This window comes from Onychostoma macrolepis, chromosome 15 (assembly GCF_012432095.1).
Source record: "Onychostoma macrolepis isolate SWU-2019 chromosome 15, ASM1243209v1, whole genome shotgun sequence".
Classification (NCBI taxonomy): Eukaryota; Metazoa; Chordata; class Actinopteri; order Cypriniformes; family Cyprinidae; genus Onychostoma; species Onychostoma macrolepis.
The window spans coordinates 31,164,904-31,191,897 of NC_081169.1; the positions used below are offsets into that span (position 1 = coordinate 31,164,904).

Consider the following 26,994-nt stretch of genomic DNA (forward strand, 5'->3'; position numbering starts at 1 on the left):
GAGCTAGACAATGACATCTCTGAATTCAATAATGAAATGCCTTTAACTGGAAATTGAGTGTTTAATCTTATCATTATACATTACTGACACTCTATCCTCTAATTTGATGCTGTTAAGTGCTTTGACACAATCTGTATTGTTAAAAGCACTATATAAAAGTGACTTGACTTGACTTGACATATGATGCATGTTTCCTTTTATGCTTTTTATATACTGTGTTTTATTGTACAGCACTTTGGCGCAACACTGTTGCTTTTAAATGTGCTATAGAAATAAATTTTGAATTGACTTTGACTTGACTACTGCACAAACTCAGGCTCCAAATACAAAAGATGAAAGCGGCTGGAACATAGTTTCACTTTTCTACAGTGGAAGGAAGTGGGGGCGTAATTTTTTACAGGTTTGTTTACATCAAGCAACTGTTCTGCTCGTCTCTGAATATCTTCCAAGGATTGAAATACGGTGTACTTTTCAGCATCACTTATTTGAGAAACAGAGTTTAGTGTATGCTATCTTTGCACTCCTGGGCACGGCTCTTGAAGAAAGAACGCAATGGAAATTCAGCGAAACAGCAGAATGTTAAATAATCTCCATCAATCATTTGTATTACATGCACAGCTCTACAAAAACACGCAGAGGATGATATTGTTGTCTCTGTTACTTCTGTGCGGTAAGTGGATTTATATTATTCTTTTAGTTCCATTCCATTTCAGACATCAGCTATTAAGCCTACGACAAATGCGTGAACTGACACTGAAAACAACGCGTTTAATAGCGAAACCAACATTTATAAATCAAACCTTTAAAAACAAAACAAATGCATGTCGCATCTCAATCAGCCATCGATATCTGCTGGAAATATTCACCCATCCTGTGTCCACTGCAGCCAGTGGTGTAACGTACATACATATTACATATTATTTATAGTTTATTTGATAGGGAGAGTGTACAAGTGCACCATATCCTTCTCTGATGAGAACCAGAGAAATGCTTTTATCAGATATATCTTTTCACCTGTAGACACTAATGACCAACAAACTGTTTAGTCTGTTTTTAGGAAGGTTACAATTTTGGTGTTCAACATATTGTTTCAGAAATGCAAACAATTAAATATTGAAATTTAAACTTCATTTGGTTGGTTTTATGTTGTTAAAGTTAACTTTATGAAAAGAAATATGACTTTTTGTAAAAGGAAATTATTATTTATTTCACATGGGTTTGAATCAGATTTTGTCAGATTTTACACCCAGATGTATGGAGTCAATTTAATGCCGCATATATATGCAAAAGAAAATAAAGTTTTGCAAAAGAAAATAAGTTTTGCAAAGAAAAATAAAGAATTGCAAAATAGATAAATGAAACAGAGCAAAAGCAATGATTTTGCAATACATATTTTCCATGGCCATATCTACTAATTTATTTGCAATGCAGCTTTTATTTTGCGTTTCAGTCAAGTTTGAGCTTGCGATACCGTTTTCCCTTTGCGCTTCACGTTTCTGCGCGTCTCACTTTGTGGCGCTGTTTTGACATGGGGGTGGAGTCAGGGGACGGGGGCGTGTCCAACAGGCCTGGGCATGCCTCCCTGGAAGTGACGTCATCGGCCCGAGAAGCAGATCACAGCTGATCAAGGCACCGTCATTGAGCAGAGAGTAGTAAGTAGCCGCCAGCAAATTAAAAATATTATTAATAATAATAATAATAATATCCATATGTGCCCCTTTGATCTCATAACAAGTTTCGGATGCGGAAATCGGTCAAGCGTGAAACTCCGGCGTCATCCGGGAAGAGCTATGTTATCCGGTGGTGGAAAAAAACATAAATGAGCTGTCAAGTATTGTTTTGAAGATATTATACTCATCCGGTGGGGGTTTGTCCATCTGTGGACCACGTGGTAGCGGTATCCGGTTGCATTCTGAGGGGGCGCTTAGATAAATAGGCCGAGGTATTTCTGTGGGAAATCAGAAAAGTGTTGTGAAAACACATAGACATGAATGCCTCATACTCACCTAAAACTCCTGAGAAGGAATGGGATGAAGAGATGATGGAAAATCTGACTTTGGCACCGAGAAAGCCGTACAGCGGTAACTTGTGCTTGGCAAGGTTTCTCCGCGAAAATTCTGAATGTACGAGACTAATTTTTCCTGATCAGCGGACGATATTCGGCTACATATTCCACAAATCGGATCGAACGGTTACGCTCTACACGTCTGACGAAACCGGCGAATTTGTGCAGGATCAAGACCCCTGCCTGGTATTTCCTGAAAAAGATTATTTTTCAATCGTATCTGGAAAGATCTGAAGGATTGTGGAGAAGAGCCTTTGTACGTTGGGGAGTGGGAAGGGGTAGCTCCGAATATCCGGTACCGAGTGGTCGGCGACCATGCTCAAAAGAACCCTGAGGACTGCGTGTACATATTCGCCTGCGAAGACAAGACAAAGCTTAGTGGCCTTTCGGAGGGTGACAAGCATAAAGAATATCACGAATATTGATATTCGAATGTTCAGCCTTAAGTTTTTGATCAAGTGGAAAAGGTTTCAGAATCATAAAAGCCACGATCGTACTGCTGCTGCAACACATCATCGACAACAAACTAAGGGATGAGTGTGAGGGGTGCGCAACGGACCATCCGAGCCAGCTGCAACATTCCTGTCTGTTTGAGCCTGACGCCTACTATTTCGACTCACGCTTTGACGAGCTGTCGCAAACTGTTCAAACCCGATCTTCAGACCATTATCGACTTCACTCTACGCCGCTACGGTTTAACGACCAACAACATTCTGAGGATTCAAGGAACTACCGGTGCTATCCTGCACGAATTAAGAGACGAACCATTCATCGTTGCAAAGCTGCAAGAAATCAGGGAAAAGCTGCTGGACGAGTCCAACAAGAAAGTCGTTTACGATGCCGTGGATCTCTGGCAAAGCAGCGTGACTGTCCCAGGAGTGTGACGACATGGGGGCTGTGTGTAGCGGAATCCATTTTTTCAGAGACGTCTTGTTCACCCCCTATAATAAAGGACAGATGATCAAAATGATGCTTGCTGCCATCGATCGCACGTGTGATCCGGAGAAAGATTACGAGGGGGAAACGACACGTCTAAAAAATCTCATGAAACAAATGCGTGTTATAAGAGGTCTGACCGACTCTTGGTCCGAATTGATAGACATGTGTGTAAACCGTTCCGATCGCTCCTCTGCAATGCTCCGAAAAATTCTAGTTGAGATATCTGCAGCCGGTGAAGAGATAAAAGTTAGCGACGTCCTTTGTATGTGCACGTATGTAACCGATGTATGTGTGAAGCTTGTTTCAAAAAATGAGAAAAACAAGGTGTACGAAATGGTTGAAATTCTGGTAAACTACATACTAGATCGTAGCTATCTGACCTGTGTAAATTGTCTTTACTGGTTAGATAGTATGTAACCCATTTTATTTCTATTCTCATTACTATGTATTCATTTTGATTTCTATTCATGTACTCATTTTTACTTCTATTCTCATTACTAAGTACTCATTTTGAATTCTATTCATGTAACCAATTTTAATTTTCATCACTATGTAACCATTTTTTAATAAAAGACTGAAACGTAACGCTTGTGCGTGTTATTCTTTTGAGGACGGTTGAAACATAACAACATGTCCGAGCTCATGAAAAAAGTTTATTACACGCCTGCCAACCCCGGTTCTTTAGGAGGTAAAAAACGGTTAAAAGATGCGGTCTTAAAGGATATCGGCGTACGTTTGAGCGATAAACAGGTCTCGGACTGGCTGGCTGGGGAGGATGCGTACACGCTACACAGAACGGCTCCCATTAACTACAAACGTAATAGAGTCGTGGTGTACGGGATGGATACGCAGTTTCAAGCGGATGTCGTCGACATGTCGGCCTATTCCAAGGAAAATGATAATAATAAATATCTGCTGACATGCATCGACGTATTTAGCAAGTACGCGTGGGCTCGAACGTTAAAGAATAAGAGCGGCGTCGAGGTTACTAAAGCGTTCGAGTCTATACTCGAAGAGGGACGCGTTCCAAAGAAATTGCAGACGGATAAGGGAACCGAATTTTTTAACAAACATTTTCAAGATTTGATGAAAAAGCACGACGTTCAGCATTTTGCTACGGCTACCGATTTGAAGGCCAGCGTCGTGGAGCGATTTAATAGATCGTTAAAAAGCCGAATGTGGAGATTTTTAACCGCTACAAATTCACGGAAATACACAGATGTGTTGCAAGATATTATGCAGGGGTACAACTCCAGCTACCATCGGAGTATTAAGATGAGACCTGTGGACGTCGACAAAGAAAATGAAGGCGTAGTGTTTCAAAACCTGTACGGAGGTATGAAGAAGAACGATCAACCCGTATTTAAATATAGAGTAGGGGATGTCATCAGGATTTCTAAAGTGCGAGGACCGTTCGCCAAGGGTTATGAACAGAACTACACAGAAGAATTTTTCACCGTATCCGTGTGCATTCCGCGTAATCCTCCCGTATACAGGTTGTCTGATTATGACGGTGATGTCATCGACGGTGTGTTTTACGAAGAAGAGTTACAAAAAATAATCGTGAGCGAAAACAAGGCGTTTAAGGTGGAAAAGATTTTAGGGGAGAAAAAACAGGGGCGATCTACGCTAGTTTTAGTGAAATGGTTAGGATGGCCTTCGAAATTTAATAGCTATATAGACAAAAAAGCGGTGTTGGACTTGTAAAACCTTAAAACGCCCACGCCTTTACCAAAAGAGATCATTCGAGTAAAGGATTACCATGGATGACCGCGGTTTCTACGTCACGTTGCCGTGCAACGCCTCTTTATCAGTTTATCCTGAAAATCGCATATCTAGTTATACGACCAGGATAGCAAAGACTATAAACCTGAAAGGAGAGTGGCAAGTAGGTCTCGCTGAGATTGAATATCCTAGAAGCTGGTACAGCTTTAACGACGATGACCGGGTTTTCAGTTTGCATGTCTACCCCGCCCCATCCCAGAAACACACTAATAAACCGGGCGAAGAGGTGTTTAAACGGCTATCGGGGATGTCCGTATCAAGGAATATCCAAATAACCGGGGGATACTATGAGAATGTTCGTGCAGTGATCGGTGCAATAAATGCGATTATCGCCCGGGCTGTATTAGGCTACGATAAATTAAAAACAAAGTCCAACTGGTAGCAAAGCCCAACATTTCGGTAAGCTTCCACGGGAAACTAGCCGCTATTTTAGGGATGAAAGCATCAACAGGTGTTGGCATTTCCCAAGAGCATAGCAGTAATGACTTTATGAATTACTTCACTTCCAAGATCGATACTATCAGAGATAAAATTGTATCCCTGCAGCCGTCAACTACAGTATCGCATCAGATAGCGCACAATAGACCCCTGAGGAACAATTCCACTCATTCTCTACTGTAGGAGAGGAAGAATTGTATAAACTTGTTAAATCATCTAAACCAACATCATGTATGTTAGACCCGATTCCATCTAAACTACTAAAAGAGCTACTTCCAGAAGTCATAGATCCTCTTTTGGCTATTATTAATTCATCATTGTCATTAGGATATGTCCCCAAAACCTTCAAATTGGCTGTTATTAAGCCTCTCATTAAAAACCACAACTTGACCCCAAAGATCTAGTTAATTACAGACCGATCTCAAATCTCCTTTTCTGTCAAAGATACTAGAAAGGTAGTATCCTCACAATTATATTCCTTCCTAGAGAAAAATGATATCTGTGAGGAATTCCAGTCAGGATTTAGATCGTATCATAGTACTGAGACTGCTCTCATTAGAGTTACAAATGACCTGCTTCTATCATCTGATTGTGGTTGTATCTCTTTATTAGTTCTACTGGATCTTAGCGCTGCGTTCGACACTATCGACCACGACATTCTTTTGAATAGACTACAAAACTTTGTTGGCATTAGTGGAAGTGCCTTAGCATGGTTCAAATCGTACTTATCTGACCGCCATCAGTTCGTAGCAGTGAATGAAGAGGTATCATATCGATCACAAGTGCAGTATGGAGTACCTCAAGGCTCAGTACTAGGGCCGTTACTTTTCACGCCTATATGTTACCCTTGGGAGATATTATCAGGAGACATGGTGTTAGCTTTCACTGTTATGCTGATGATACTCAGCTCTATATTTCTTGGCCCGGTGAAACACACCAAATTGAGAAACTAACGGAATGCATAGTCGATATAAAAAACTGGATGACGAGTAATTTTTACTGCTAAATTCTGAAAAAACAGAGGTGTTGCAAGATATTATGCAGGGGTACAACTCCAGCTACCATCGGAGTATTAAGATGAGACCTGTGGACGCCGACAAAGAAAATGAAGGCGTAGTGTTTCAAAACCTGTACGGAGGTATGAAGAAGAACGATCAACCCGTATTTAAATATAGAGTAGGGGATGTCATCAGGATTTCTAAAGTGCGAGGACCGTTCGCCAAGGGTTATGAACAGAACTACACAGAAGAATTTTTCACCGTATCCGTGTGCATTCCGCGTAATCCTCCCGTATACAGGTTGTCTGATTATGACGGTGATGTCATCGACGGTGTGTTTTACGAAGAAGAGTTACAAAAAATAATCGTGAGCGAAAACAAGGCGTTTAAGGTGGAAAAGATTTTAGGGAGAAAAACAGGGGCGATCTACGCTAGTTTTAGTGAAATGGTTAGGATGGCCTTCAAATTTAATAGCTATATAGACAAAAAGCGGTGTTGGACTTGTAAAACCTTAAAACGCCCACGCCTTTACCAAAAGAGATCATTCAGTAAAGGATTACCATGGATGACCGCGGTTTCTACGTCACGTTGCCGTGCAACGCCTCTTTATCAGTTTATCCTGAAAATCGCATATCTAGTTATACGACCAGGATAGCAAAGACTATAAACCTGAAAGGAGAGTGGCAAGTAGGTCTCGCTGAGATTGAATATCCTAGAAGCTGGTACAGCTTTAACGACGATGACCGGGTTTTCAGTTTGCATGTCTACCCCGCCCCATCCCAGAAACACACTAATAAACCGGGCGAAGAGGTGTTTAAACGGCTATCGGGGATGTCCGTATCAAGGAATATCCAAATAACCGGGGGATACTATGAGAATGTTCGTGCAGTGATCGGTGCAATAAATGCGATTATCGCCCCCGGGGCTGTATTAGGCTACGATAAATTAAAAAACAAAGTCCAACTGGTAGCAAAGCCCAACATTTCGGTAAGCTTCCACGGGAAACTAGCCGCTATTTTAGGGATGAAACCCGGCGAGGCTTTAGGACGTGCTGCCTATCACGAAAAAGATGATTTTACAAAGAGCGTTATTACGGACGCACCTCACCAGGCCGATATCAACGCGGGTTTCTATACGATGTACATTTATACCGACATTATCGAATACCAATCGGTCGGTGATTCATATTAGATACGACAAACCTCATTACGCAACGGTCAACAAGTCGCTCATCACGGATATCGTCATAGAATTAAAGGACGACCAAAACCGCGAAATACCATTTTCTTACGGGAAAGTTATTGTAAAACTACACTTTAGGCCTGTGAAACAATCTGCGCTTTAAAAATGGCTTATTACAACCCACGTGGGATGAATGCCGATGATTATGTCGATTATTATCAAAATCAGGCCGGTGGCGGACTACCGGGATATGCGGGTGGTGCCGTTATGTACGGGGCCGGTCTAGGAGGTCTTTTCAGAGGTCTGTTTAGGTTGGCCATACCGTTGCTAAAAAGGGGATTCAGCATCGCTAAACCGCACCTGAAATCGGCCGCTAAAAATATAGCGACCGACGTTGTCTCAAACGTTCTGTCAAGATCCTATAACGATAACTCTAAAGCTCAAGACGGTTCGGGGCTTATGGTAATGGCTCGTAAGAGAATGTCTAAACCTCCCGGTATCGGTTTTACCAAAAACGATCCTGGTGAAATCTTCAGGGTCTTTCACGAGGGTGGTTTGTGCTAAGTCCTCTCATAGAGAACCTCCCCATAAACTATTAAGCAATAGCTTGTTTATAGACCTCTGAGCGGGTTGTGGCAGATTTTTTCAGGGTCGAGACGAATTCCCTCTTTTTCATAATATTCCCGTATATGTAATTCGCTTTGTCGACATCCGTGACCACGTTTGACGGATAGCCGGACGCTTGCTGTTTCAAACACAAAAACTTTTTTACGTAATCGCAAAACAGCTTATCCGTTCGCTGCGGAAAATGCCAAACTTCATCGATTTTGGCTACGACATACCCCTTCTCGAGAGCTTTTAAAAGCTCGATACTGACCCAACACCCTGAGAGAGCCCTCTCCTCGTCCGTGTGACTGCAGTTTGTCGGCTGGTTTTCGGAGTGCGCGCAGGTGCGACATAAGGGAAACATCAGTTTTCCTCCACATCTGTAAGGGAGTATAGGGTGAAGCATTTTGCGAGGGGGGTACACGACGGCCTTGATAAGTCCGTAATAATTTTCAATCGTTTCAAAGTCGTTATAAATGATTTGAGGGTGACCGATCGGATAGCTTTTCCTCGCTTGACAGTAGGGGTATAAGCTGGTAAAATCGACATAGCTTATTTTCTCCCCTTCACGCGTCTTGTGATAGAGTTTGTAAGCGTTAGTTCTCCCTCCAAAAAGTGCTTCTCTAGGCTTCAGTCTCTCTGGAGCAGAATAAGTACTCATAAACTCCATCACCGTGGGGTCTCTATTTTCAAGCCGTAGGCGTTTTGCAGAATTTCAACCTTATCGTCAAACATTCTTCTGAGAACGCCGAAAGGTACGCCTGACAAGGGGTGGGTTTTATGGGGATCTAAGCGGAATTCGTGGCCATGGTGTACACACCCATTGTATTCCAACCCGTACCTTACCCCGTCCTGCTCGTAGTAGCCGTCTAAAAAGTAACGATCGATCTGCACTTCCCCGTGATTTAGAGCGTGATGAAGGTCTATGTTTCGTGTCTTTTTCACATACTCGAGCCATTCGATCGACGCATTAGAGTAAGTCTTGTGCTGCTGGACGTACATGTTATTATGCGTCAGAGCCAGAGTGTCTCTGTCGAGATAATGCGTTTTGAAGACCCCCATACAACAGCTCGCGAGAGTGGTAAAGTTAAACGGATCGAGTTCGGTACAGTCTATGAACGCTTCTCGGTATTTCATGCACGCTTTGCGTAATAAGACGACATCGTTTACGCCGTACGCGTACAGTTCCTTCCTGAAACGGAAGAATTTACCAGAGACCGTGCTGTACCACGCATCGAATTTTGCCTGGTCTTTATCCGACATGTTTTCATACCCGTAAAATTTTTTGTCGGGGTAAGGACCCACATAATTCTCATTTTCCGGTCTATTGAAAATATGGGGAAAGTAACCTTTTTCCGTCGTGGTCAGGTTTAAAGCCGCGGGCGTCTTAGACAGAGCCATCGGGATGAAGCTGTAACTATCTATGTATCGCTGAGCAAAAGCTTCGTCGTACATGAAAATTAATTTACACCCTTGCATGATGATGTCGAGAGTAATACCTGCTTTGCAAAAATACTCGAGAATTAGAAAAGAATCGAATCTGGAAGCGTAATGGGCGATGAAACAGTAGCCTTTGTATCGGGGGTGTCTGAACCGGTCGATCAACTGTTCCACGCATTTGGTGCCTTCGGCGACAAATCGTTCGCCGTCAAAAGTGATCGCACAAACAAAATTAGCGACGTGTCGACCGTTTTCATAACGAGTTTCAAAATCATAAAAAATATAATTTTTGCTGGGTTCCTTGGGCGGTTGGGGCTGAATGTAACAGAAATGTACCCTGTGTTATGCAGGTCTTCCCCGCAATCGCTGCATCGGTGGGGCGAGCATTTGTGTTGATCGATGGGGCCTTTAATTTCGTAACGTCTGTTACATAGTTTGCAATATTTAGACCTTATTTCGCGCATATTCATAGTCCTTCGCAATTCCACACTGGTAAATCGGGGTCTAGGTATAACGCGATATCCATTTACAACCCCTCCGTGTCGTATCAGAGCGTCAATGTCCAATCGACTCGGTTCTGTCGCGTCTAAAGAAAGTGGTTCACGGTTATCAGACGTAGCGTCAGTCGATGGCTGTGCGGCGCGGGAAGTTGACGGGCGCTCCGTCTCGTTATTACCTGTGGGGGGTGCTGATGGACACATAGTGCTACCGTCCGGATCAACAGTACCGTCAGAAGAGGCTAACGCACCTCCGCTCTGTATGCTGTTTTCCCGTAACTGTCGGTCGCGTCTAATTATAGAGTTCTGCAAAAGAATGCACAAATCAACGTTTAGACTTTGTTCTATTTCCATTTCTAATCGTTGCAAATCGTAACTATTTTGGACCTGATCATGATTAACAGCTAATTCTGTAGAATTTGGATAGCTATCTAACAGTCGTTGTAATATGTCGCACAAGTTAGGGGGTGTCTCTGAGTGCATTTCGATAGCATTCTGTAACAGGTCTGAAAGAGATTGACATGTACATTTTCAGCATCCATTGTGATATATATATATATATATATATATATATATATATATATATATTCTTTTATTTATAATTATATATATATATATATATATATATATATATATATATTCCTATGCAGACAACAGTGTAATATTGACAAAGATAGCAACCTTATATAAGCCTCATATAACTACGTCTTATACAAAAAGAACTACAAATCAAAATGGCCTCCTTTACAATTTGACTACAAACAAAATGACGACATCGCGTGAAAGAACTACAAATCAAAATGGCCGCCTTTACAAATTTGACTACAAACAAAATGGCGACATCGCGTGAAAGAACTACAAATCAAAATGGCCACCTTTACAATTTGACTACAAACAAAATGGCGACATCGCGTGAAAGAACTACAAATCAAAATGTCCGCCTTTACAATTGGACTACAAACAAAGATGGCGACATCGCGTGAAAGAACTACAAATCAAAATGGCCTCCTTTACAATTTGACTACAAACAAAATGGCGGCATCGCGTGAAAGAACTACAAATAAAAATGTCCGCCTTTACAATTTGACTACAAACAAAGATGGCACCGACTACAAACAAAAATGGTTACAGGATGTTCAAAGTTAGAAAATGATATCGAACACAATAAGAGGTACAAAATATATCGAATTCTATGAAAAAATACAAAATGGCACCAGCAACAAACAAATATTGAAAATGGTTACAGAGTGTTGAAAGACGCCAATAAGCCATCGATAAAACAGAAATATAGATCGATTACAGAAAATGATTACAGAAAATGATATCGAAAATAATAAGAGGTACAAAATATATCGAATTCTATGAAAAATACAAAATGGCACAAGCAACAAACAAATATTGAAAATGGTTACAGTGTTGAAAGACACTGATAAGTCAATGATAAAACAGAAATATAGACCGATTACAGAAAATGATTACAGAAAATAATAAGAGGTACAAAATATATCGAATTCTATGAAAAAATACAAAATGCCACCAGCAACAAACAAATATTGAAAATGGGTACAGAGCGTACTCTATCGATGTTGAAGACTGCTATTGATAGAGCAAAGCAAATTAACAATCAGCGTTCTCTCTCTCAACTGTAATTGCAGAGCATTGTGAACACTTGCAAAATTCTCAAGTACATGCGCTTGCAGACCATGGAGTCGTGCCTCCGATACCTCCGTCTGTTCAATCGAATATGAATTTCATTAAAGTAAGCGGACAGCGTTGTACATATCGCAGCATGCTGTTCATTAATTTTATTATAAATTGCAGCATGCTGCTCGTTGAGCTTATTGTAAATTTCTTCACGTTGCGAATCGAGTCTATCGATAACGGTACGTATCAGATACCTATTCGCACTCTGATCGCCAGTCTGTTGTTCTTCTTCCTCACCATGTTGGAACGCGAACGGTGTTTGACGACCTCTTTCTCTCGTTCTATTTTCTCCGTCGCCACTCCAAGAAGACCTCTCCCACTCCTGCAGCTGGGTCTTGGTCCAGTTAGCTACGTCGTCTGACCTGCGGGTATGTCTGTCTGCAAATTGAGGAAATATGTTTATGGCTTATATATATATATATATATATATATATATATATATATATATATATATATATATCTATATATATATATCAAATAATATACTAGATTCTCACCTTGAATTATTTCATTTTCTCCGTCGATGTCAGATATGTCTGCTTCTGACCCTGTATCTGCAAGAATAGATAATAAAATTAAAAACATTGCTGACGCTTTAAATATTTTTACTTATTCCGTAAATGTATTTTTCTTTTATTAAATAGCGTTTGAGATTCTCACCTGGAATTATTTCATTTTCGACGTCTCCGTCGTTGCCAGATATGTCTGCTTCTGACCCTGTATCTGCAAGAATAGATAATAAAATTAAAAACATTGCTGACACTTTAAATATTTTTAGTTATTCCGTAAACTTATTTTTCTTTTATTAAATAGTATCTGAGATTCTCACCTGGCGCTAATTCATTCGCAGGTTCCGTAGTTCTATCTGTACGGAACAAATCATAAAAATATTGAAATATTAACAATAATAAAGCGAGAATTATTAATCAGATTATTACTAGGTAAAAATATAAACACACACCCACAATTACAATGACAAGACTGTGGCACAGCTTCCATTTAAAGAAAAAATAAATAAAAAATGAAAAAGCACTAGATGTAGACAAAACTTCTATTTAAATAAATAACTTATGTCTATGTAAATAATACATCAATATCAAGAGTATTTAAAAGCGTATTTATAATTACCTTAATTATCACCATAGGCATCTTTAAGATGTGCACATCAAAACGAGCTAGCAGTTCACATGAGCCCCACATGATTTATAATAATAATAAAAATACAATGGTCTCTCAGATTTGGAATGATACAGGCGACGTTCCTTTTCTTCTTCTTCTTCAAAGGACTCCGTGCGTTGTCAGAAAAACTTGGGCCTGCCTTTTCGAAACAAGCACTGCATTCATCAGTCAGATCGATTATCTCTATAAGAAGAAAAATAAATAATATCATATAGTTATATAGTTATCAAAAGACCATCAGACTCTAGGTTAAACAGATCATCGACAGGTCGCTGGTGCTTTAACAATGCCGTCAAAGTAAAAATTCATAAAGATGAATATTTTACCGTTTTGTGCCTCATGCTCACTCATCAGCTGTGCTGTCACTAAAAATAAACCAGAAATCATCTTCAATTAAATATTTAAAATTGTTCAGCTATATCAAAATACCATAAAAGACTTAAGAGACTTACATAGATCGATCTGACTAAAAACACTTTGTTCCCCATTTGATTCTCCTATAATAGGAAAACTATTAAAATAGTATAAATCAATAAAGCATTAGCTATATAATTCAAACAGAGTGACATCGAATTTCAAGGAAAATAAATAGAACTTCTTACCATGGTTGCTCATTTTTCCAGAAAAAAGTCACAAACCTAAGCCTCAAAATCTGAAGAGCTCCAAAAGTTAGGTCAGTCTTGTGTAACTGCAGCACCTAAAAACGTTTTATGCTATTTAAAGGCCCCTACTATCATTTTTATTGATCTCTAGAGAGAGCATCTGTTAAATTGATTAAAATACACGTTATTTGTATAACTTTTGAAATATTTAAACCACAAATGTCATAGATGATAATTTTAACACGAAACAAAAAGATATATCTCGTTATAATATGTTACTACCGTGTTTTAATATCTGAAAATAAATAAAAACTGGTTTAAGAATGATATTTGCGCCAGAGACTTTATTTTAAAAGTGTGACCACATGGGGTCGCTCGTACTCCATGATAAACCCCCATGTCCACATCAGACGTATTTCGTCATTCGCAAATTGCAGCAGTTAAATATTCAAGTAAAATTATTTTTAAAAACGAACACGTTTACAAAATACGTAGAACTATCAAGGGCCCTAATAAAAAAGCTGTGATATTAATTTAAATACGCGAAACGTAATATAGTTATCAGTGTTAAGGCGTAGGGCACATAGTTAAAATTTAAATAAATTAAATAATATTATGTAGAAATTAAATAATTTAACGTTCATAGTTTAAATATTTTATTAGTATTTTAAATAACAACAAAAACTCCTCAAAATATCTCTTCCACCATGTATCTGTAAAATAATAGAGATCGTGAGAAGCGCATGCTGTTTAGACCGTAAAAATACGCTTCCATATGTGAAAACACCTTACATAATCGGCTTCTGAAATTCTATAAGGTTAAAGAGGATAGCAGCGTGTAAAGCACCATTAAATTGATAAATTGTGACTGTTTGTTTCCTGTGTAAGCTTACCTCTAAATTGTTCGTGACCATGGCTAATTTTAAATATTTATTTTTCTCGGTTCGAACTGAAACAGACGCCTAGAACTGTTTTTTAAACAAGCTTCTTAAAACAAACGCGTAAATTACGCTGTCCACGGTTGCATCTGTCTAAACATCCGATGGGTCTCCGGATCGAATTTCTGAAAGGGAATTCAGAATTCCGCACCGGCGACTTTGCATGTTTCATTACACAGTGAGCGGCGGGGCACAATTTTGAAGAGGATGAATAAAATAAGAAACTTTAAAAAACTATAATGACTGATGTAAAATAATTTAAAATATAAGAACTTCAGACGTATTAGGGAAGCATTAAAGTATACAAATCTCTCACACACGCACACGCACACACACACACACACACACACACATGAGAGAAAACTCACTCCCATAGCGAGAGAGAGAGAAAGAGAGCTAAAGTTTAAACTAAACACAATTTTGTAATCAGTTCGTTTGAGACCGACTGGGATACCGTGAAGACGCATATTCTCTGCTTCCCCTGAAGAATGTAAGACCATTTATATTTTTTAACCATTTTATTCGTTAAGGCAAACATTTTTTTATTATTATTATTTTTTTATCCGTCATCGATAGCCTATTTTATTTAAATTCTTTTTATACAACCAACAGAATATATGCGTGTCTTAAAACTGTTCTGTTAAAAATGGTTTATTTATTCTGATTTTTGTCCTTAAAACCATTATCTTTTTCACACATCTCCCATAGAGAGAGAGAGAGAGAGAGAGAGTGAGGGGGATGGTGAGAGAGGGGGAGAGAGAGCCTCGGATCCTGACACGGGTGCCCCACATGGGAGGGGCGCTTGCTCGCCACACAGATGTTTCCATGAGAAAGATTCAAAACGGGGCATAATATCTTCAAAACAATACTTGACAGCTCATTTATGTTTTTTTCCACCACCGGATAACATAGCTCTTCCCGGATGACGCCGGAGTTTCACGCTTGACCGATTTCCGCATCCGAAACTTGTTATGAGATCAATGGGGCACATATGGATATTATTATTATTATTAATAATAATATTATGAGGTCACGAAAGGTCAAAGCAATTAATCATTTTGTCATTTGCTGGCGGCTACTTACTACTGCAGAGGCATGCGGGTGGATCGTTTCCTTTTATTCACTAGCTTTAAAACATGCATGTTTTCATTTTATTAACAAATGTATATGTGTATTAGCAGCGTTTGCTCAAGTTAAAGAAGTTGTTAATATGAACATCTGCTGTTTATTTCTCTCAATGTGTGCACACTTTTATAGCATTAAAAATGTATATTGTTTCATTTGTTTAACTAAATGTGCATTAATAGTGCTTGTTTAAAATCTCTTAACCTGTGCACAACGCTCTTTGTTTACATTAGTTCAGAGTTACTGCTAGTTTTAATGTAAAAGAATGCAATTAACTTCACAAACTATACATCATTAAAAAGGTCTAAGACTCAAGCTTCATATCCATCTCGACTTCGTTTTTCATTTACATAACTCCTGGCATAAATTAAGAAATGACTGGCACTGGAAGTTTAAAAAAAGATTAAAAAGTCTTTTTGGTTTAGTTTTGTCGTGGCCACGAGATATTAAGTCGTGGGAACGTAATAATAATGTATGTTGTGGCCATGAGTTTAATCATGCATAAACAAACCCGCGTGACCATAGCAACCTGGGATTATCAGAGACTGATCAAATATATTTATCCATCCCACAGTTCGTTGATCGTGTCTTTTTATGTAATATATGTGTATATTAGGCTATTATTATTATTATTATTATTATTATTATTATTATTATTATTATTATACAGCCCTGAACGTTAAGAGATCGAAATGAAGGGAAAATAAATCAAATACATAACAACGAATATAAAAATATTACCAATACTAATAAAATACATGGACTTACAAGACTTGTGGGATGGATAAAATTTTTTTCTTGTCGCCCTATTTTATTATACTTTATGTAACATTTATTCATAATAAACTTAATTCGAATGTTGTCTACATCGCGATACAGTCCAGTACGTAGCCTATGGTTAACACTTCAACCACCAGAGGTCGCTGTATACCTAAAAGCGCCAGCGGGTCAAATTCACCCATGCCATGACTACTGTTTTGATATGGCTAAAAACGTAGTATGTCACTGTATTATGCCACTGTCTTCACAATGTCTAGAGTCATAAAATGATTATTTTTAGTCATCAGCTATGTTTTTGTCCTGTTGTTTTAAGTTCACAGCTATTTTTAAGCAGGTTACACTAATCACTTTTCTTAATGATGAATATAAACCAGCCTGCAATGACAACGAGAATTACAAGGAAATAAATACATATTTGGGTGTTGTAATATTATAGCTAATAAAATGTTTCAAGATAACCCATGTTATTTAAATGACTAAAACACCCTAAATAGACTATTATAAGCAATACTAATTCACCACATTGCAAAGGATGTAAAATGACAAATTCAAGTGCACAGTTTCACCTAATTAATTAATTTGTTTAGTTATATAATTTATCATTTGAATTAGAGAACAACACCAATAAACTTGGGGTAATCATAAAAATTGTTTTATTAATTACATCATGATTCAGATTTTTTTTTTCAGGAATAAATAAGCAACACAGTAGCGAACCATAAACGATAAAAAATTGCAAACACAAATTAATATTTAATCCAAAGTTTGAACATTTATGAGTAGAGGAATAAACATCTAAAACATCTTCATTTGAACGTGATGACAGGAATTAGGCGTAAATTTGTCCTGATGGTGCTTATAGATATAAATGCCCCATTTTTGTTCTGGTTTTATCTAAACAATTTTTTTAACAATAAACGGGATTGTAAATAACACAATTTTAGTAAAAGTCAATGACTGTAAGACTTGGATATTTTTAATTGAAAATATATTATGTAGCCTATTTGAAAAACAGCCATGGGTAAAATTACCCCGTGGTGGTGTTAATATAATAATTTAATAATGTATTTTTTTTTTTTGTATAATTTCTTAATTAAAAATAAAATATTAATAAATACATCTCTGATAATCCCAGGTTGCTATGGTCACGCTGGTTTGTTTACCCATTAATATCTCGTGGCCACGAGAAATTTAAACCAAAAAGACTCAAGCTTCATTTTTTTCCCCAGTCATTTCTTAATTTATGCCAGGAGTTATGTAAATGAAAAACGAAGTCGAGATGGATATGAAGCTTGAGTCTTAGACCTTTTTAATGATGTATAATGATGTATTTAATGATGTATAGTATAGCTGTGCACAGGTTAAGAGATTTTAAACAAGCACTATTAATGCACATTTAGTTAACCAAATGAAACAATATACATTTTAATGCTATAAAAGTGTGCACACATTGAGAGAAATAAACAGCAGATGTTCATATTAACAACTTCTTTAACTTGAGCAAACGCTGCTAATACACATATACATTTGTTAATAAAACGAAAGCATGCATGTTTTAAAGCTAGTGAATAAAAGGAAACGATCCACCCGCATGCCTCTGCTCAATGACGGTGCCTGGATCAGCTGTGATCTGCGTCTCGGGCCGATGACGTCACTTCCAGGGAGGATGATGAGAATGGATAAGAAGAGTGCTGATCTCCACAAAAGCCTTTCATCTTTTATTTTGTTCCTGGTTGGCGTCACGGTGCAGTCAGCGGAGTCCCTCTCAGCAGCGATTCTCCTGGGCACTTCAACTGAAAGAGCAAATTCTAAAAGAACAAATCACGAACGGTCGCGTCTTTTTCAAGATGCCGTTCCGTTCGTGTCTTCTTGGTTGCGGTCGTTAACTGTCTGCGGATGACGGACACGATCGTTGTCTTCAGTGTCTGGGCCTCCAGCACGCTGAAGATGCGTTCGTGGATGACTCATGCACCTGTTGTGGGTGCATGAGCATGACGTCGCTGCGATCTTGCCTTTCTTTTCTGAAAAGATTGGCACCCTCTGCCGCCACCCGTCCCGATCTCTCTAGCTCGAGTAGACGATCGCCGGCTGGCGCTCTGGGAGATCTGAGGGTCACAGTAAGAGCTTCTCCGCCGGGTACGTCCCCACGGACCTCTTACTCCTCACGCAGCGAATGTCCCGTCCAGTTCCCGGGTGATTTCGCTGGTTCGTCACATGGGGCGCCCAGCATTTCATTCGGTGCGCTGCCCGAAGATACGATGTCGATCGTAGCATCGGGGGATGGGCTTACGTCCTCTGAGGATGACGGTGCGGCGGGGCTGCCCCCCTCGGGTGTGGTCGCTGCCACCGCACCAGACCCAGAGTTGATGGCCATGCATGCCCGGGCAGCCGAGAGCATCGGGCTGGAGTTCAACAGACCGCCCAGTCCCGAACCCTCTCGGTTGGATGATTGGTTTCTCGGAGCGAGACGCAGCTCACAACCGCGTCCTACTCCAGTTCCCTTTTTCCCGGAAGTGCATGAGGAGCTGACGAAGTTGCGGATGGCCCCTTTTACGGCCAGAAGCCGCTCGTCCGTCTCCTCCGTCCTTACTACCCTCGATGGCAGGGCTGCCAGGGGGTACACGGGCATTCCCTAGGTGGGGAGAGCGGTCGCCGTGCACTTGTGCCCACGAAACGCCGCCACTTGGAGGAATCGTCCGTCTCCCGTCCAAAGCCTGTAAGCTGATGGCCGCGCTTGTGGCCAAAGCTTATAGTGCGGCGGGCCAGGCAGCCTCTTCCCTGCATGCCATGGCTATCCTGCAGGTACACCAAGCCAAGGCACTTAAACAAATGCACGAGGGTAGTACCGACCCGAGGTTGATGCAGGAGCTGCGCACGGCGACTGACTTCGCTCTACGGGCGACGAAAGTCACAGCGCGGTCCCTCGGGAAGGCGATGTCCGCCATGGTGGTCCAAGAACGCCATCTCTGGCTCAACCTGGAAAAGATGAAGGATGTCGATAAAGTACGCTTTCTCGACGCCCCCATCTCCCAAGCTGTCCTGGGCCAGTCGAGGGCTTTGCCCAGCAATTCTCGGCAGTGCAGAAGCAGACAGAGGCGATCCAGCACATCCTGCCCCGGCGTGACGCACCGTCAACCGCTGCCCCCGGGGCCAGGCCTCCGTCTGCTCGTCGCCGTGGGCGCCCTCCTGCGTCCTCCAGAGTTGCTCCGCCCCGTGCTGAATCGGCACCTAGGCCGGCGCGCCGAGCCTCTCACAGGAGCGCGGCGTCCCCAGCCGGCCCCCAAGCTCTCGCGGAAATCGACGAGGCGGCCCTGACGCGGGCAAACCGGAGATGTTGGAGTTTGCTCTTTCCCAGGAGACGACGAGGACAGCGTCGTTCCTTCCCCCGGAGGAGGGCCGGGTGGAGAATCTTGTGTTTCGTTTTGTTTCTGTTCCGCCGCTGGCCCAAGGTACCCACAAAATCACAGAAAGAGCAATTTCCTTTTCGTCCGGGTTTTCAGGTCCACGGGCCGACAGTGTGCGACGCATTGCCTCCTCACTCTCGCCAGCGGCCAAGAGAGTGCGGTTCGGGGACGCAGTGCCTCCCCACGCACCTCTAGCCAGTCCCCCCTGGGACCCAGGGAGTTCTGCGAGGATGCCTCAGAACGCACACCCTTCTGTACCATCCAACTCTACTCCCCTTCGCTGCACCACCACAGGTACGTCGATCGTACCGTTGGAGCCACTTGCACAGCGTCTGGAGGCGTGGCTCACGCTGCCCAGCCCATCTCGTTGGCTCACGCACACGATTCGACTCAGCTACGCGATTCAGTTCGCCAGGCGGCCTCCCAAGTTCAGCGGCATTCTCGAGACCTCAGTGGTAGCTCGGAACGCTCCTGTCTTGCATGAGGAGATTGCTGTCCTCCTGGCAAAGGATGCAATAGAGCCGGTCCCTCCCGCCGAGATGAGGCAAGGGTTTTACAGCCCTTACTTCATCATACCCAAGAAAGGCGGTGGTCTTCGACCAATCCTGGATCTGCGAGTCTTGAACTGGGCCCTGCACAGGCTTCCGTTCAAGATGCTGACGCACAGGCGCATTATCAAATGCGTCCAGCCCCAGGATTGGTTTGCAGCGATCGACCTGAAGGACGCTTACTTTCATGTTTCGATCCTTCCGCGACACAGACCGTTCCTACGGTTTGCGTTCGAGGGTCGGGCATGTCAGTACAGGGTCCTCCCCTTCGGGCTCTCCCTATCTCCCCGTGTCTTCACAAAGGTCGTAGAGGGCGCCCTTGCCCTGCTAAGGGAAGTGGGCATCAGGATCCTCAATTCTTTCGACAACTGGCTTATTCTGGCCCAGTCGCGGGAACAATTGTGCGATCACAGGGACAGGGTGCTCCGGCACCTCAGCCAGTTGGGGCTTCGGGTCAACTGGGAAAAGAGCAAGCTCTCCCCTGTGCAGAGAATCTCTTTTCTTGGTGTGGAGTTAGACTATGTGAATATGATGGCGTGCCTCTCGGAGGGCCGCGCCCAGTCAGTGCTGAACTGCCTAAGTTCCTTCAGAGGCAGGACTGTGGTTCCGCTGAAACAGTTTCAGAGGCTCCTGGGGCATATGGCATCCGCAGCCGCAGTCACGCCGCTCGGATTGCTTCATATGAGACCACTTCAGCACTGGTTGCACTCCCGGGTCCCGAGGTGGGCATGGCGTCGCGGTACACTTTGTGTGAACATCACACAGGAGTGTTGCCGCTCCTTCAGCCCCTGGATGGACCTTGCCTTTCTATGGGCCGGGGTGCCCCTAGAACAAGTGTCCCGGCATGTCGTTGTCACGACGGATGCCTCCAGTACGGGTTGGGGCACTACATGCAACGGGCAGGCAGCCTCAGTGCCCTGGACAGGGCCTCGACTGCTTTGGCACATCAACTGCCTAGAGTTGTTGGCAGTGAATCTGGCTTTGCGGCAGTTCCGGCCACTGCTGCTCGGCAAGCACGTGTTGGTCCGTACGGACAACACTGCGACTGTCTCGTACATCAACCGGTTGGGAGGTGTACGATCACGTCGCATGTCACAGCTCGCCCGCCATCTCCTCCTCTGGAGTCAGACGCAGCTCAAGTCGCTGCGTGCTGTCCATATTCCGGGGGAGCTCAATCGTGCGGCCGACACGACACGACAGCTCACGTTCCCCGGAGAATGGCGACTCCATCCCGAGATTTGGAGTCGATTCGGGGAAGCTCAGGTAGACCTGTTTGCTTCCCGCGAGGCCTCCCACTGCCAGCTGTATTACTCCCTGACCGAGGCCCCCCTCGGCACGGACGCAATGGCACACAGCTGGCCTCAGACTCTGCGCAAGTATGCGTTTCCCCCAGTGAGCCTGCTTGCACAGACACTGTGCAAGGTCAGGGAAGACGAGGAGCAGGTCCTGCTGGTCGCGCCGTACTGGCCCACCCGGACCTGGTTTCCCAAACTCATACTCCTTGCGACAGCTCTTCCCTGGCGCGTTCCTCTGAGGAAGGACCTCCTTTCTCAGGGGCTCGGCACCATATGGCACCCGCATCCGGATCTGTGGAACCTCCATGTGTGGCTCCTGGACGGGACGCGGCAGACTTGAGCGGTCTCCCACGGACTGTGGTAGAGACCATCACTCAGGCTAGAGCTCCTTCAACAAGGCAAGCCTATGCACTGAAGTGGAGTCTGTTCGCGAACTGGTGTTCTTCTCGCCGAGAAGACCCCCGAAGATGCACGATTGGAGTAGTGCTTTCTTTCCTGCAAGAAAGATTGGAGCGTAGGCTGTCACCCTCCACCTTGAAGGTGTATGTGGCTGCTATTGCGGCCCATCACGATGCAGTGGACGGCCGGTCCCTGGGAAAGCACAATCTCGTCGTGAGGTTCCTGAGGGGTGCCAGGAGGTTGAATCCTCCTAGGCCACCCCTGATGCCCCCCTGGGATCTCTCTATTGTCCTGGCTGGGCTTCAGAGGGGTCCCTTTGAGCCGCTGGACTCAGTTGAGCTTAAGTTCCTGTCTGCTAAGACAGCTCTCCTGACCGCGCTCACTTCCATCAAGAGGGTCGGGGACCTCCAAGCATTTTCGGTGAGCGAAGAGTGCCTTGTGTTCGGGCCGGTCTACTCTCACGTTGTCCTGAGACCCCGGCCTGGATACGTGCCTAAGGTTCCCACCACGCCCTTCCGTGATCAGGTGGTGAACCTGGAAGCACTGCCCTCGGAGGAGGCAGATCCAGCCTTGGCGTTGCTGTGTCCCGTAAGAGCGTTGCGCATATACGTGGACCGCACCCAGAGCTTTAGAAGCTCTGAGCAGCTCTTTGTCTGCCACGGAGGTCAGCAGAAAGGGAAGGCTGTCTCCAAGCAGAGGTTGGCCCACTGGATAGTGGATGCCATCGCCTTGGCGTACCAATCCCAAGGCGAGCCGTGCCCCCTGGGGGTGAGGGCTCACTCCACACAGAGTGTTGCCTCCTCCTGATGGTGAGAGAGCCAGTTTTTTGGTCCACCTGCAATCTGTTATATTATTACACTAGCCAATATTCATTGGCGTTTTCTCTTAAATCAGAGATGATTGGGGCTCCCAAGTAAATCCCCTATGTCGTCACGACATAACGTCTCCATTCCCTCCATCAGGGAACGAGGGTTACGTACGTAACCGAGACGTTAGCTGCCTCCCTTTGCTCTTTCTCTCTGTCTTCTTTTTGGTGAAGGCATTTTTTTTTATATATATATATTTTTTATTAACACTGCAGTAATCAATGAAAATTAAGAGCAGCTTTATTTCAAGCAACAACCTGTTTAACATGAAATACGTTTCTTCCCATTTTTTGCTCGGGCCACAAGAGAAATATTAAGAGAGTAAATTAAAAAAGTTTATATACCTTCGTCAGCAAGTAGATTCGTCTCTCGTCGTCTCTGAGAGAATATGCGCCATTAATGCAGCGTCAGATGCCAAAAGCTCCGTCAGTTTTTACTTTCACTTTCTGCTGAATTGACTTATAGATTAAGACGCTTACCGGCATAACTCGTGAGCAGAGTTTGCTCGTTGCTTGTGTGATATCCATTGGCTCGCCATAAATATTTATAATATTGCGACGTACAGTTGTAGAAATCCCATATGAGAGGAGAATGAGGGAACACGTGCGTTTCCCGCTGATATTTCGGAATACTCTGGGTTTTTGTGCTTTATTTAACATCACAACTCACATAACGTAGAATACTCTGAGAAGAAAACAGGGACGCCATAGAACATTGCTTTGTATTGTTTTGCATGTAAACCAGTTAAACAAGTTATTTCAATAAACTGATTAGTTTCACTCAAATGTTTACAGTTGAATCTGTTCACTGAGGTTACTACTGTGGTATCAGATTAAGCTAATCTATATCTATAATAATTCATTTACGTTCTGCAGGTGTTTGTGATGCAGAAACAGATGAGACAATGCTAGTGATGGAAGGAGATTCTGTAATTCTACGTACTAATCTTTCTGAAATACTGAACGATGATACAATACTCTGGGCGTTTGGGCCTAAAGAATCGGTCATATCTCAGATAACGAGAAAGAACGACTTTACCTCTCTTTTTGTCACCGATGATGTGAGATTCGCAGACAGATTGCAGGTGGACCAAAAAACTGGCTCTCTCACCATCAGAAACACCAGAAACAAACACTCGGGACAATATTACCTTACAATCTCAAGAGAAAAGACCACATCCAGGATATTTCATGTGGATGTCTTTGGTGAGTATCTCAAGAGAATCTCTTTCATTTAATGAAATGATCTTGTTTCAGGTTTCATGATATCACACGGTATTATTTCATGCTGCAAGCATCTTACATGGACAGTACAAAAAATCTTTATAAATCAGTTCTGGTCTGTTTGTTTTCCAGGTGTGGTTGGTGAGACGGATGGAGTGAAATCAGTGTCAGTGATTGAAGGGGAACCTGTCATTCTAAAGAAGGATGCTACTGAATTACTGAAAGATGATCTGATAGTATGGAGGTTTGGAGATAAAGGCATCCTCCTAGCTAAAATCGATGTAGAAACTAACAAGCGCTCATTAAATGATGCTGATGAACGATTCAGAAACAGACTACAACTAGATCAAACTGGATCTCTGACCATCACAAATGCCAGAACTGAACACACTGGACTTTATGAAGTACAGATCAGAAGCCGCGTGAGCTCACAGCAGTTCCTTGTTACTGTCAGTGGTGAGTTTCAAATTAAAGGACTTTAGCACAAAGTATTTGGAAATAATCAAATAAGCATGAAATATAGGCTGGCTTCTATGTTTACAGATACAAAAAAAAAGTAGTTTTAATACTTTAAAGTGGGGCTAGGCAATATGATTTCAGCAGCAAAATAAAATAAATATTATACTGTAAAAATTAGTTGCTGCCTTAAATTTTTTATGTTGGATCAAATTAACTTTACAAGTCATTTCAACTTTAATTACATTGAACTGACTTAAAACAATTAAATGTTGCATAACTTAAAAAGTTGAAACATGGTTAACTTATTTTAATAATTAAAAGTAACACAAAAAAAACGCATGTTGGCATGACTTATTGATCATATAATTTTTTTTATATGATCAATACAAGTAAAAAAAAAAAGTTGCCTTGGCAACTAACTGAAATAAGTTTAAGCTGTGAAAGTTAAAAAATGTAAGAATATGGAAGAACTTAGGTTTTGATAAAAAAAAAAAATCTGCATATCCACGTGTTTCCCGTGATGTTTACTGTATATCATCTAACATACGTTGCCTTAATTAAAATTACTTAATTTTAATTTTAAGTAATTAAGTGATTTCTGTCATTTTGTTAACGGAGATAACAAACATTCTGTAGAAACCTTCCAATAAACACGGCTAATTAAACATTTTAGCATCCATGTGAAATAGACAAGAGGATTTGGAGAGAAAAACGAAAGGTTCCAGTGAATTATTCTTTGGATATATTGTTAAATTGTGAGAGCAGACCACAAATGTGCAGTATGTTGTCTTTTTATATTGTTACAGCGGAATAAGAAGGAAAAAAGAAAATAATTAGGACTGAAAAGAACTCTTGCAATTGATATTATTCTTAGGCCATGTCACAACAAATACATTATTCTCCTGACATTTGAAAATGAAACATGAAGGAAAATCGTCATTTGATTTAGTGAAAGTGACAGATATTTGTAGCACAACCGTATGATTTGAAATTATTTGATCCCTTTCTGTCGTTCACTTCGACGTTGTGTCGAGTGTACGACACTAAGGGTCGTTCTTGGGAGCACAAACACCTCTGACATCTTTGAGAAAAGGCCAGTGACATTGGGTGTGCAGAATTTGCATAGCCGGCCACGCCCTGGCCATTCCGGTATAAAAATGCCAGCGTGGCATCTGCTCACTCATTCTATTTTTCGGAGCCGAATGCAGCGTCTCTCACGGTGAAGTTGCGATCATTCACCTCTCGATTCCTCGTCGTTGGATGTAAGGCACAGTCAGCGGTCTCTCCCTACTCATACACAGATAAGTGTTGTGAGAGTACCCCTGGGTGCTTCAACGGCGATCTCTAGAAGCGCAAATTTTAAAACGCCACCACCTGGCGGGGCTGCCCGAGACTCCCGTCCAGGTCCTGTAAGTTCTTTTTGTCCCTGGTGGCGAAGGCTTATGCGGCCTCTGGACAAGCTGCGTCCGCCCTGCATGCTATGGCCATCCTGCAGGTTTAACAGGCCAAAGCTTTGAAGGAACTGCACAAGGGTGGTCCCAATCCAGAGGTACTGCAGGAACTGTGCTCAGCGACTGACTATGCCCTCTGGGCTACGAAGGTCATGGCGCAGGCTCTGGGGAGGGCGATGTCCATGCTAGTGGTCCAGGAAAGCCACCTGTGGCTCAACCTGGCTGAGATGCAGGAAGCCGAGAAAGTACGCTTTCTTGATGCCCCCATTTCACAGGTTGGTCTCTTTGGCGACACCGTGGAAGAATTTGCCCAGCGGTTCTCCATGGTAAAGAAGCAGATGGAGGCCATCAAACACATCTTGCCTCAGGCTGGGTCAGGTCCTGCTCTCGCACCCCCGAGTCAGCAGCCCTCGTCTGTTCGTCGCCGGGGATGGCCCCCTGCGAGGACTGCTGAAGCCCTGCAACAGCCTGGGCCTTCAGTCAAGCCGGACCAACAGCCTACCACTCGCAGGAAGGTGGCACCACCAGCTCTTCGTCAGGCCACCAGAAACCTGCGCAAGGCTTCAAAGCGTTCCTGAGACGGGTGACCCAGGGAGGAGGGACCATCTGACCAGCCTGGATCCACTTCTGACGGGGGGACAAGAGGTGGATTCGGCTGCACCACAGCTGTCTGCCACCTGCCACCTGGCTACTCAAGTATGCATTTCCCCAGTGAGCCTCATTGCTGAGACACTATGCAAAGTCAGGGAAGACAGAGAACAGCTTTTGCTTGTGGCCCCTTATTGGCCCAACAAGACCTGGTTCTCGGAGCTCATGCTCATGGCATCAGTTCCTCCCTGGCAAATTCGCCTGAGGAAGGCCACAATTTGGCATCCGTGCCCAGATCTCTGGAACCTTCATGTTTGTTCCCTGGACGCGACCAGGAGGAACTCAGAGACTTTTCACCAGCAGTGGTGAATACCATTACTAAGGCCAGAGCCCCCTCAATGAGGCGGCTGTATGACCTGAAGTGGCACGTTTTCATGAACTGGTGTTCTTACCAGGGGAAGGATCCTCGGAGATGGAGGCCTG

At 42.8% G+C, this 26,994-nt stretch overlaps 1 protein-coding gene across 2 annotated transcripts in view; it reads left to right on the plus strand.

Moving 5' to 3' along the window:
• Positions 1–427: 427 nt before the first annotated feature.
• LOC131520821 (uncharacterized) overlaps positions 428–26,994 on the plus strand; it is a 44,115-nt gene continuing 17,548 nt past the window's right edge. Inside the window, exons 1-3 of one of the 2 annotated variants that reach the window (XM_058745313.1) lie at positions 428–670; positions 23,666–23,995; positions 24,146–24,469. In XM_058745313.1, coding sequence (XP_058601296.1) covers positions 553–670; positions 23,666–23,995; positions 24,146–24,469 — 772 coding nt within the window. In that variant the 5' untranslated portion in view covers positions 428–552. The remainder of the gene's footprint in view (positions 671–23,665; positions 23,996–24,145; positions 24,470–26,994) is intronic. The other variant, XM_058745312.1, reaches the window with a different exon arrangement.